The following is an 11,842-nucleotide window of genomic DNA, read 5'->3' as shown; positions in this document are numbered from 1 at the left end:
TGTGCATGTGTATGAGTGTATGTGTGTATATATGTGTATATGTGTGTATGTGTATATGTGTCTGTGTGTGCATGTATGTGTGTGTATGTCTGTGTATATATATGTGTGTGTATATGTATACATGTGCATGTGTATGTATATGTGTGTTTATGTGTATGTGTGTAACTGAACAGAGGTATGACGGAAGAGGCAGACACAATATTAAACAGCTTCTCCCTAAAGCCCAGTGGAGGAAAAGCAGCAGCAGCCTCCTTTCCTTGAGGCTGGAGTCCTTAATTCAGAGGCCATGCAAAGATACCTTACATAAATCTCTACTTAGCGGGTACTGTCAGGCAAATGTCCCCCACTGCAAAGGCTTCCTTTGAATTTCTGCTCTGATAACACTTAAAGCTGTAAGGCATGTGAAAGACTGTTTGAGATGCATGTTTATGTGTGTGTTTATATGTGTGTATATGCGCATGTATGTGCATGTATGTCTGTGTATGTCTGTGTATATATGTATGTATACACATCCAACCCCTGCACATGACCTACAGATACCTATTTATAATCCTCCGTCCCATAAAGTAGTACAAATATTAAATACCAACTAATAAAATGAATTAAGAACAGGAAAAGCATCCTGTCTAATATAATCCTATTATAATTTGGGTTTATCCTTTCTCCATCTTTCGGATCAGAAGAGTATACCAATCTCCTCACTGAACCCTTGGCGGCACGTGTCTATCTCACAGTACTTACAGTCATTCACTTAGTGACTGTCCAATATTTACATTTCTTTTGGAAAAAGAGAGTCAAGGTGGCTCAAAGGGGCCACTAGTCTGTCAAAGACATGGTTGTGAGGAGCTGGAGAGATGACACAGAGGTGAAAAGCCAGTTGTACTTCTACAGAAGAGCTGAGATTGGTTCCGAGCACCTGTGTATTGTGGCCCACAACCACCTCCAGCTCTCAGGATGCTACACTCTCTTCTGGTATCTGCAGTAACCCACACACCTGTGGCATTCATTCGCATAGACACACATACACATAAATAAAGCAGAGAGGCCCTTTTAATAAGTGGACATAAAACATCCCCTACATTATTCTTGCTACTGTAGTTACTCATTAAGCTCTGTCCCTAAATGATATGGATGGGGCGTGTATGGAGGGAAAGAATCCAGGAAAAGCCTGGCTCCCTTGTGGTTATCAAGCTGGGAGCCACCCTGGCCCCAGGTCCAAGAGTCAACATCAGATCTACAAGGGCGTTTTTTCATCTGCCTGGCCATCACATGCACCTCCCATATATGTAGATTGAGAGTCTAGTCTTTGACAAGGACCACTGGGTGACTTTACTGATATCACAGATGGAGACCTTGGCCCTCTGGCCAAGTCAGGAAAGGACAAACAGCAGTAGCATAGGCTTGATGATCATGCCCAACAATAGGATTTGGAAATTCAGCTCAGTTGTGAGAAGAAAGTCTGGAGACCCTGGGTTTGGCCTGCGACAGGAGTAAATGAATGAATTAGAGACTGAGCAGACCATTCTGTTGATAGAGGATGGACCCAACAGCACACATCTGCAAACCCAGCAAACGGAGGAGGAGGCATGAAAAGAAGGCAGAGCCCAGGGGCTTATAGTCAGCCAGTCTTGCTGAAACAGCGAGCTCCAGGTTCACACAACATGTGAGCGTCTTATAAAATAGAGTGGAGAAGTGACTGCAAAAGATCTCTGATGTCCACTCCTGTCCTCCACAGGTTTCCACACAAGCAAGAGCACCCATACACACACGCATACACAAAGAAAGACACAGATATACAGATATACACACACACACACATACATACACACATGCTGAATGAATAAATAAATATAAATGAATAATAAACACTACTAAAATGGCATAACTGCTAAGGAAAATGTCCAGCAGGGTGGCACAGGAGACTGGGGGCATGCAGGATTAGGGAAGCTATAGTAGCTAACCAAGAGCTTCCCTGGAGAGTGAGCAGCAGTGTTTGAGAGAAAAACTAAAGTGGAAGAAGTTAGCCACACAGACAGATGGAAAATACTGCAGGCCCTGGGGCCAGAGGGTTCAGAGTGCGAGGTTTCCCACTGTCCACAGCAGAGACCAACCAGTATCAAATGATCCCTGCTTACACTCATAGTTTCCACACAAGCACGTAGAGTTCTTTTTTAAAAAATAAATTATATTTTAATTTCGTGTATGTGTGTGTGCGTGTGTATTTGATAAAAGTTCCTTCCTGGCTATATTCTCTTATCATCGTCCCCCTCTCTCCAAATCCCTTCTTCCCAAATGCCCTCCCTACCTTTCATGTCTTTGTGTATTTATACGTGCATTCTGATAAATGATATTAGAGATCTCTGCATGAACATGGATGGGTGGGTATTTGATTGGTTAAGGTCCAAGTGTCAGTGCCTACCTATATCACTGAGGAATATGATCCCCACACACACACACATTTATTACCAACAACTCCTTTGAGAGAGTCTTATGAACAGCTACTCCATCAATGATGGAAAGCCAATTGGCCCACCCATGTACCAGACTTGTCCAGTTAGCCCCTGATACTCGTACAGCAGCCATATCATGACTGTCAGAGAGCAGTTTACAGCATTCCTTCCCGGCCACGCCCTGCCGCCTGTTTTTACATTCTCTCTTATCCCTTGAGGAACAGTAGACCCATTTTATGGAGAATCTTTTAAATGTAGGTGAAGACACACCATTGTGGCTCCCTGACCATACTGTCCATCAGGGTAGTCTCTGGCCAAGTGTGTCTTGCCCAGATTTAAATGTTCTACTATAATGGTACTTGCACACAGATTCCAATCTTAATGTGGGAACGAAAATATCAAAAAGCAGTACAATAAGATTATAAAATACTGACTTATTCACACAGACACAAAATCACTTTACCTCTTTCTGTTACTTTCATTAATGTGGCTACTCTGTCACTTATAATTACCTATAAAATATTGGCTGCAAACCTTGATGTTAATGGATAAAGCTGCTCTTGAATACGTACTCAATGTCTATAGCTTGCCCATATAGTGGTCCTTTTTAAACACTTGTAAATGCTCTGTATCAGGACCTATGGAATTTTTAAGTGACTTGCTTTTTTTTTTTCCTGCCTGTTTATTTGTTGCTATTGTAAGTTCCACTGAAAAGGCTGTATTCTCCCCAACCCTCCTATACCTACTCCTTTCATATACTGTCATTACTGTTTCTGCAGATGAGTTCTTGTCTATTTTGTACCCCAACCTACTCAAAAGCCCTTCTGTTCCTTCCTAGGCTGTGAGTCCACAGTAGCAAGCATCCTGTCAGTCACATACACCACCCCACCTCCTCAAGCCTCCATCAGTAATTTCCTGTCTCTTCTGAGTCACTAAACTCCAGTTCTATTCCACAAAGTGACCTTTATCAGAGGCAGTCAGTAACCGAAGCATGGCTTCCCCAGTTCATACTAGGTAAATCCAAAGTCTACACACCACACGGCCTGTTCTGGCTCAGACCTCACCCAAGACCATTTCCGCCCATCCCCCATGAGGGCTATGGCTCCCTGGCCTTGGGCTACTTCCTACAGGCTCATTCCAGGCATTTCAAGATTCTGATAGTGGCCTCTATAAAAAAGTAGCTTACCTCACTCCTGACTCCTGGTAAAGGGTCCTTCTTAGTTCCTTAGCCTCTGACATACACAGTCCTTTGCATCATGTCGTAACAGTGATGTCAAGAGGACTCCAGGATTCTACCTAAGGTTTCACACATTCCACAAACTGCTTCTGGGTGGAATGGTAATACAAGAGCATAAACAATCTCAATAATAGTAAACCAGATTGGAAAAATACAAAACAGAATGCGTGCTTGGGACAACTGCATGCCCATGCCTTTCAGTGGTTTCTTTTTTTTTGGTTTTTCGAGACAGGGTTTCTCTGTGTAGCCTGGTGGAACTCACTCTGTAGACCAGGCTGGCCTCGAACTCAGAAATCCGCCTGTCTCTGCCTCCCAAGTGCTGGGATTAAAGGTGTGTGCCACCACCGCCCAGCCTTTCAGTGGTTTCTAATCAGAAAACTGACAGGGCCACACATTTAGATAATGGACACTATAGTATAGAATCCTCTCAGTCAAGATTCTGGCCAAGCTCACAAAAGAGTTAACAGAGGGCAACTGGGTTGATGGATTATGAGAAGTCTGGGCTTGTAAATAATTGCCTTGTTGATACCTGAATCTTGTGTGTGGTCCATAACCCACCAGGGGATGGAGTGAATAGTAGGAACCTTCAAGAACACATTTCTAGCCTTTCTCAGACATACCCTATCATCATGTGAATCTTCACAGCATCTTTTAGGCCCTCCTGGGACAGCGATGTTAGTGGTCCAGAACAGATTAGTCTTTCCTTTTTGACATTGTTACCCTACTTTTGCCTGAAGATGTTAGGTGACAAAGGGATGTGGAGTACAGGCTGGTGGTGGGGAAAGGAAATGGAGAAAGGCTGAGATGGGACATTCTGACTGCTTCACCTTGAAAACAAGAAAGAAAACCCCATTGCCATTCTAGTACACAGAAGTCAGGGCCATTACACAAGTCTTAATCTAGGGAGATTGTTCTGCTGTTTTAAAGCTTCATTCATCTAGATGGGCACAGTTCCTCTAATTCCAAACAAAACACAAGGTGTCAAAGCCCTAGAAATACAGAGGCTGCAGGGAGGAATCCAGCTTCCACAGAGGGATTTGGTAACCAGTTAAAAGACCAGTCAAAGCTTGTTGAAGACTGTAAATCAAAAGTGACTCAGCTCCTAGCTAAATTCAGCCATCTGCTCTTCATCCTGAGTACTCTATTTAACTATTTAACGTAATAATGTAGTGATTGTAGTAGTGAATACAGCTTTGTGTCTCCACAGCAGTCTTCAACCTCGTCCTCTTATCTCTAGTTCTGATGGCTTTTGATAGCAAATCAATAGATCAAAACTTGAACAGCCCCTGATTCCCAGATAAAAGGCTTCTTTCACAACCCAGGGCTTTGAGTTCTCACCAATGGAAGGCATGTCGTAGGATTTTATCTTCCTTACTTATTCCGGAAAGCCAACAAAATATCTAGCTTTCACTGGTCATAGGAACACATGCCACAAAAAGATACTTGTCCTCAGAGAAAAATGATGCACCAGGGCTTGGGGAGCAGCCCAATTGCAAAGCACTTGCCTGACTTGTGCAAAGCTCTGGATTTCATCCTCAGCACCAGGAAATAAACAAACACTGTGCTGTCATACAAACCACCTACTCTGTGATGGACTTTGCCCTATATTTTTGCTCAAATAATTATATTTTAACTTGGAAAAATCCACTCAAAGAGCAGACAAGAAGAATGTTAGGATAGTATAAGCATACATGTTTGGGTACTTTGCTCACATGCACAGACACACAAAGAGCTGTAGTGGTCACATGTCTATTTTTCAGAAAGTCCTTGTGCATATGCTGGTGTCTTATACAAGCACAGTTATGGATAATGACAACTAGGGCTCTCGTGTGGGTGTTCAATGAACATAGACTTGCTTTGGTATTCCCCGGGGAATCAATTTCAAGACCCTTTCAGAAACCAAACCAAGGAGTCTGAAGCCCATCTATAAAAATGACAGAACTTGCAGGGTGGTGGCAACACACCCCTTTAGTCCCAGCACTTAGGAGGCAGAGTCAGGCGGATGGATCTCCGGGGAGTTCAAGGGCAGTCTGGTCTACAGAGTGAGTTCCAGGACATCCAGGGCTACACAAAGAAATCATATCTGGAAAAACAAAAAACAAGCACAAAGGACAGAAGTGTCTGTGCAGCCTGGCACATTCTCCCATATGCCTTAAAGCATCTCTGAATTATTTATCACAGCTAGGACATGCAAATGGCATGCACATGGTTATTACGCTGTACTGGTCAGGGGAAATGGTAGCAAACGTTGGCTTTTTAGTCTATGCTACATTTAGAAACATACATTCAACCCATGTCTGTTATCATTTGCGAGTGTCAAATCTAGAAATACAGAAGGCAGAGTGAATAGAGGAACCAACTTAGCACCTAGGTCAAGTCTGCAGGTGCTTCTAACTGCAATTTAATGTTCTCTAGAATTGTTGGTGGTTGGTACCTATTGCTCAAAGGCTGAAGGAGTAATTTTGATTACTGAAGGTTTAATTCACCTGAATACAATACAAATGTTCTCCCTGTCACTTCCCATTCTGAGTGGGAGACAGTCAACAAATATCACAATGCTTGCTGCCTGAGGATACTGTGACTACAGTTGCACTCAGAACTCTCCAGTCAATAGCACCTTATATCTGTATCCCAGTCAACAACACATTGGAACTGTATCCAGTCTACAGCCACAAGTTCTGGCCCTGACATTCAGTTCTTGCGAATTTCAGAAAACCAGTTCATCTTAAACTTCACTGACTCACGCATCAGATGGGGATAATTTGGTGCCCATAGTATTTAGCCTACCATACAACAAATGGTCTTTAATGGCTAGCTATTTCCAAAGAGCCCAGAGAGATTTATGTAAAATCTAAGTGTTTTTAAATATCGTATTAATGTTGACATCTTCATAAACAGTAGGACAGCTGAGCATGCCCATGGAATCTGACAAACCTGAATGCCACCATACACTAGCCCTGGTGAGGCCACAATCTAATTTTTTTAATGACTACATTAATTAGTTGATTTACCTGTGTGTGTGTGGGGGGGGGGTATGAACATGCCACTGTTTGCAGGAGTCAGTTTCCCCTTCCACCAGGTGGAACTCAAGAGACTGAACTCATCAGGCTTGTGAGCAAACACACTCTCCTTACTGAGCCATCTCAGAAACTGCCACAATCTATCCAAAAGCATTCATTGTTTTTGTACAGGACTGAATACTGACTGAAGGTCCGTCCTTAGTCATAATAAATAAACTTACCAACAAAGCACATTTTTACAGGGAGAGAGCCATGATTTAGTTAAGAGAATTTCGGGATGAGATTTCATAAAGCATCATTTTAAGTTCTGTACGATGGTTATGAGTTCGATCCTCACCTGGAGCACTTAGAAAAAAAAAAAGTTCTGTACGATGAAGCATGAGCCTCATGGCCTTCCTGAGTCACTTATCTCTTTGACATTCTCTCTGCCCACTTCTTAAAATGAAGAATTCCCTATCCTGGAGTTGTGTAATTAGGCACAGAGATGAGGACTGTAAGGCTTTAGTATATAAGATGTGTAGACTTCATACAGCACTAGCTATGACCACTTCAGTACAATATTATATCATCATTCTGTCAGTGTAAGATTTGAATTTCCTGCACCCTCCTCCCCACCTCTGGCTATGAACAAATTCCTCCCTCAGGAAAACTCAGGTACTGATGCAGTCAAGAGGAAATGGTGAAAAAAATTAGGGGACAATAAATATCTTTCATCCCAGGATTAACACTGATCAGTCCAGGTCCTCTGCGCATATCTCCAGAATTTTCCAGGATGAAAACAATGCAGGTCCAGTATAGTACCACAATAAAACACGACTGTTTACTCAAGTTCTTAGAAAATCTAGGCTTGGGAAGTGAGTCAGAGCCGGTTGTGAGGGTGCTGTCAGAGGTGTAACAAGGGAGAGTAGACACCACCACCTGTTAAGCGAGAGCAGCCTTCTTCCATGGATCTGATACTCTACTATTCCAGCGATGCTCAAACGTAATTTTTGTTCTCAGAGACTCCTTTACCACAGAAGAGGCCAAATGGATTTAAAAATCCAGATTCCCCAGTTCTCACCTGAGGTAGATCCAAGAGAAGCAGAAAAGGAAACGGAGTTTCTCTCAAATCCCTTAGAATCTCACATGATTGCACACGGACTAAATATTTCAGGACCATTTTTGGACAGGGATTTCAAAATCATAAGCCATCAATATTGGTTTTCTAACTGACCCAGGAAGTTAATTCTGAAACAAAACCTTTATTGCTTAAGCTTGCAGCCCTAGTGGCCATAGCCTCTTCCTGTAGTGGGAGTGTCTTCCTATCTGGGCTTAGCAGGGTTTTGTGTAAGGATGCTATTTTCCCAGTCTCCGGTGTATCATAGCGTTCTCTGTCTCTTGGAAACAAGCCCTGCATGAGGAAACATTTATAACAAGGATCTCCTCACTAGAATCCTAGTATTACTCCAACCCTGCTTTCTGGGGAGGAAGGCGGGATTAGTGCCCTATGGTGACTAATGCTGCCATTGGCTCCTTTAAGACAATGAGAGGGAGAACACTTGGAGACCCCTCACTGGGCAGACTCAGCTTCCGGTGTTTGTGAACCTGATTCTCTGTGCCTCAGATGCTGCACTAATGTGAGTGAGCCGACGTGGGAGACCTAGACCTGGAGCACACCGGAGACGACGGGCCCGGCATCACGTAGGCTCCCACGCCGGGCGGGGCGGTGCCCTAAGCAGCTCCCCAACCTGCGGCACTGGCGCCAGCCCCGCCCCGCTCAAGGGCAAAGAGAAGGTCATCCGTGGGGTGGGCGGAAGGCAAAGACACGGGGCACCAACTCTAAGCCTCCCCTCTTGTGCTGGCTCAGAACGAGGGAAAATAAAACATGGCATCTGGACTCGTTTAGGGCAGAGGAAAGAACTGAAATCAAAAGCAAAACCTGGCTCAGGGAACTGTCTGCAGCTGGCGGAAACCTCAAGACTTGGAGGGCATATACTCTATAAAAATGTAGCTCTTGCTTCTAGTGAGTGTCCCCATCAAGCAACCAGAATGAACTTGGAAAGGCCACTGTTCGGGAACCCCAGCGCCCCCACGTGCACCCAGGATGATAGGCTGGGGCACAGTATAGTCACCCCGTTGCTCTTCAACATTTTAAGTATTCTTTTAGTTTATCAAATCCAAGCGTCCAGAAATCGAGTCCCTTCAGCTCTGAAATCAATCCTGTCATTGGGAGAAAAAAGACGCCTGGAGCTGGTGCTGGAGTGAGGGTTGATGACGTCCCGGAGTCCCTGCTTCCTGGTCTTTCCCGTCCGGGGGAGGCTGGCCCGGAGGGCCTAGTGACCCATTTTAGTTTTCAGTTTTGTGACAAGCAGGACGGCGACAGGAGAAAATCTTTTAAAGGATCTCCCTAGTGAAAACACGAGATGCTGCCTGGCTGCCAATGCCACACCCGGAGGGACCCCTGCGCGCCCCCCAGCTGCGCAGCCCGCAATGCAGCAGTAGAGAAGGCTGCCAGCACCTCGTGGGAGGCAGGACTGGGCAGGAGGCGCTGTGGGGACCCCGCTCTTTTTCCTACGAGAAAAGGGATTAGGGTGGGGCAGGTGCTGTGGCATCCTTATCGTCGCCCTGTACCTAATTCCAGGAAAGAACGCCTGGTTGTGTCATATGACCCAGACACAAGGAGACCCCATTGGCTAGCTCAATTAATAAATTTGGGGATGGAAAACTGGTTCATCTTGGGAATGAAGGATCCTACAACCATATCCTTTATCCTCTGCACCTCACCACGCAGTGGGGCTCCATCCTCTATGGTCGCTCCTCAGACACCCTTAGTTGTTCCTAGCTTAGAGGGTTTCCCTACTCCTGAGCTGGTTCTCCTCGACTCTAGTGGGTCTTTTTCACGAAGCCCTTTCCTCATCCTTTCTCTCAGATCCACGTCACCCAACGTTTCTCCCCAGCTCTCCCTCTCTTCCCACCCCGGTTACCCTCCGCTGCAGCCCTCTCCGACCGCCCTCGCTTCCCGCCCGGGCCCCGGAGACCGGCGAGAGAGCCGGTAGGAGCGCACCTTGGGCATCCCCGCCGCTGGTCAGGACACCGATGGCTTTGCCATCTCCAGAGAGGTGCTCCAGGTACTTCGGAAAGGAGCTGCTGGAGTCCTTGTCACCCATGATGAGGAGATTGAGAGACGCCGGACGCTCCGGTACTCAGCAAGCACTGAAGCCCTGGCCCACGCGCGCTAGCCTTGGAACTGCTGCCCCGCCTGCACCCGCAGGATCCGCCCACACCCCGCCCGAGCACCAATGGGTTGTGGCGATGGGCGGGACTCACGCAAGGGCGGGGCCTGTCGTGTCTAGGACTTCGGCACGCTGCAGGAAGGTTGAGCAGGATAGCGTGGGATAAACGCGTAGTGTTAGGATGCGGATGCATCGCTGTGGACCCTGAGAGGTGGAGTCGGGGTGTGGGGTGCCATTTCAAGTAGGGGATGGGAAGTTCATCGCTGGGTAGGGAGCCCATAAGTGGATGACAGCGCAGCTACGGGAATGATTCCGCAAGTTGGCGCAGAGCAGCCTGCCAGCCCACCACATTGGCTCAGTGGCTCGTGGGGCGCCCATCACCCCACCTGCTCTAGCTGTTAGGGTGGCGGTTGAGGGAGCCCAGAGGTCTGTGCAGTAGCAGAGGCACGCGCCTCACTTCCGGCAGGGTTCTTCCTTGACCTGGCAGTCAGCATTTTTGTTCAATGTCCAGGATTCACAGAATCCTCCAGGTTTCGCCTCCACTCCGAAATCAATTAGGAAAGGATGTGTGAGTAGATCAAGTTGTGTCTCTGACTGTAGAGAAGGGATTGGGTGTAGAAGACTGTCGGAAAGCCATTCTTAGACACACCCTCTGCAAGCAGGCCTGAGTTCTGGATAATCCAAAAGAAATTGGAGAATGTGCAACGAAAAACGCTTGTCTGGTTCCAGTCCCCACCCAATGGAAGCCCTGCTCTTGATTTGTTAGTCAGAACCTGGAAGGTTCTACTAGATGCTACAAAAACAAAACAAAAGATATCCAATCTGTGGTTGATTTGGGGTTATTTTGGAGATAATTCCTCCTGAGGATCCCTATGCTGTCCTGGAGCTTAATCTCTAAAAGCACGCAGACCCCTTCAGCAGTCACCCCAAGAATAAGACCTCAAAGGCAACCAAACTAATAGCTCACAGACGAGGTGGCAGCGCTGAGCCTCTTTCCTGTGCGAATGATACATGTTGAATACATAGAAAAATAGGAAACAAAGTAACTAAGCAAAGACAATACAGGGAATATAATTTAGGCTTATTACTATTAGGACAACCCAAGAAAAAAGATGGAGACACACAGACTTGTATTTTTCCAACTTACTCTTTAAGTTTCAAACATTGCGGGGGGGGGGGTGTCAATCTGCTGTACACAAGGATCCATGAGGTCTGATCTCTGCCTTCTTGAATCAGTTGAGCAATTCCTGAGCTCCCAAGATCAACGGAAGTTGGCTGTCCCTCCCCACACCTTCCAACTTCTGGGAAACCAGCCAGGAAATATATATATATATATATACAGGTTTTCTAGCTTATTATGATGAGCACTAAATTGGAGAACATCTGTTCTAATGTCTTGGTAATGGATTTTTCCTGAGCATAATTCTAAAAGGGAAAAGAGGAATATTGCTGGGTGACTTGAAATTGGCTTGAGATGCCTTGACCTTCCAAAAGCATTTGAAGCAACACGGCCTACAGAGGTTTCTGTAGCTCAAGACTCAAGGTGAAGCTCAGGGAATCTTAAATCATGCCTTTCTAAGGCAGACAACAGTCTAAAAAGGAAGAATAGTGAATTTCCTCTGGGCCAAGTGTCCTGTATGTTCTGAAGTAATTGATAATTTTTAAATTAAGAGTCTGAGGACTGGTCACTTACTATCTGTTACAAATCTGAAACTTGGAAAGTATTATTTATATACTACTAGTTCTAACACAATGTGCTAGGTAAATTATGGCAAAATACTGACTGGAGGATTTTTGTTTTGTTTTTTCCCTCCTTCCCCTGCTGGCTCTGGCCCTACTCACTCCAGCCCAAAGATTTTCATTTATTTATGTGTGTATACTGTAGCTGTCTTCAGACACCCCATAAGAAGGCATCAGACCTCA

The 11,842-nt window shown here is 45.5% G+C and overlaps 1 protein-coding gene across 2 annotated transcripts in view; it reads right to left on the bottom strand.

Annotated features, from left to right (window-relative positions):
• Pfkp (phosphofructokinase, platelet) overlaps positions 1 to 9,921 on the bottom strand; it is a 65,429-nt gene extending 55,508 nt beyond the window's left edge. For both annotated transcript variants that reach the window (XM_028769893.1, XM_028769895.1), the window contains exon 1: positions 9,751 to 9,921. In XM_028769893.1, coding sequence (XP_028625726.1) covers positions 9,751 to 9,853 — 103 coding nt within the window. In that variant the 5' untranslated portion in view covers positions 9,854 to 9,921. The remainder of the gene's footprint in view (positions 1 to 9,750) is intronic.
• Between the last annotated feature and the right edge of the window lie 1,921 nt (positions 9,922 to 11,842).

This window comes from Grammomys surdaster, unplaced genomic scaffold, assembly GCF_004785775.1.
Source record: "Grammomys surdaster isolate TR1022 unplaced genomic scaffold, NIH_TR_1.0 194, whole genome shotgun sequence".
NCBI classification, from domain to species: Eukaryota; Metazoa; Chordata; class Mammalia; order Rodentia; family Muridae; genus Grammomys; species Grammomys surdaster.
Note: the sequence above shows the minus strand (reverse complement) of the source record. Positions and strands in the feature narration are given on the sequence as shown.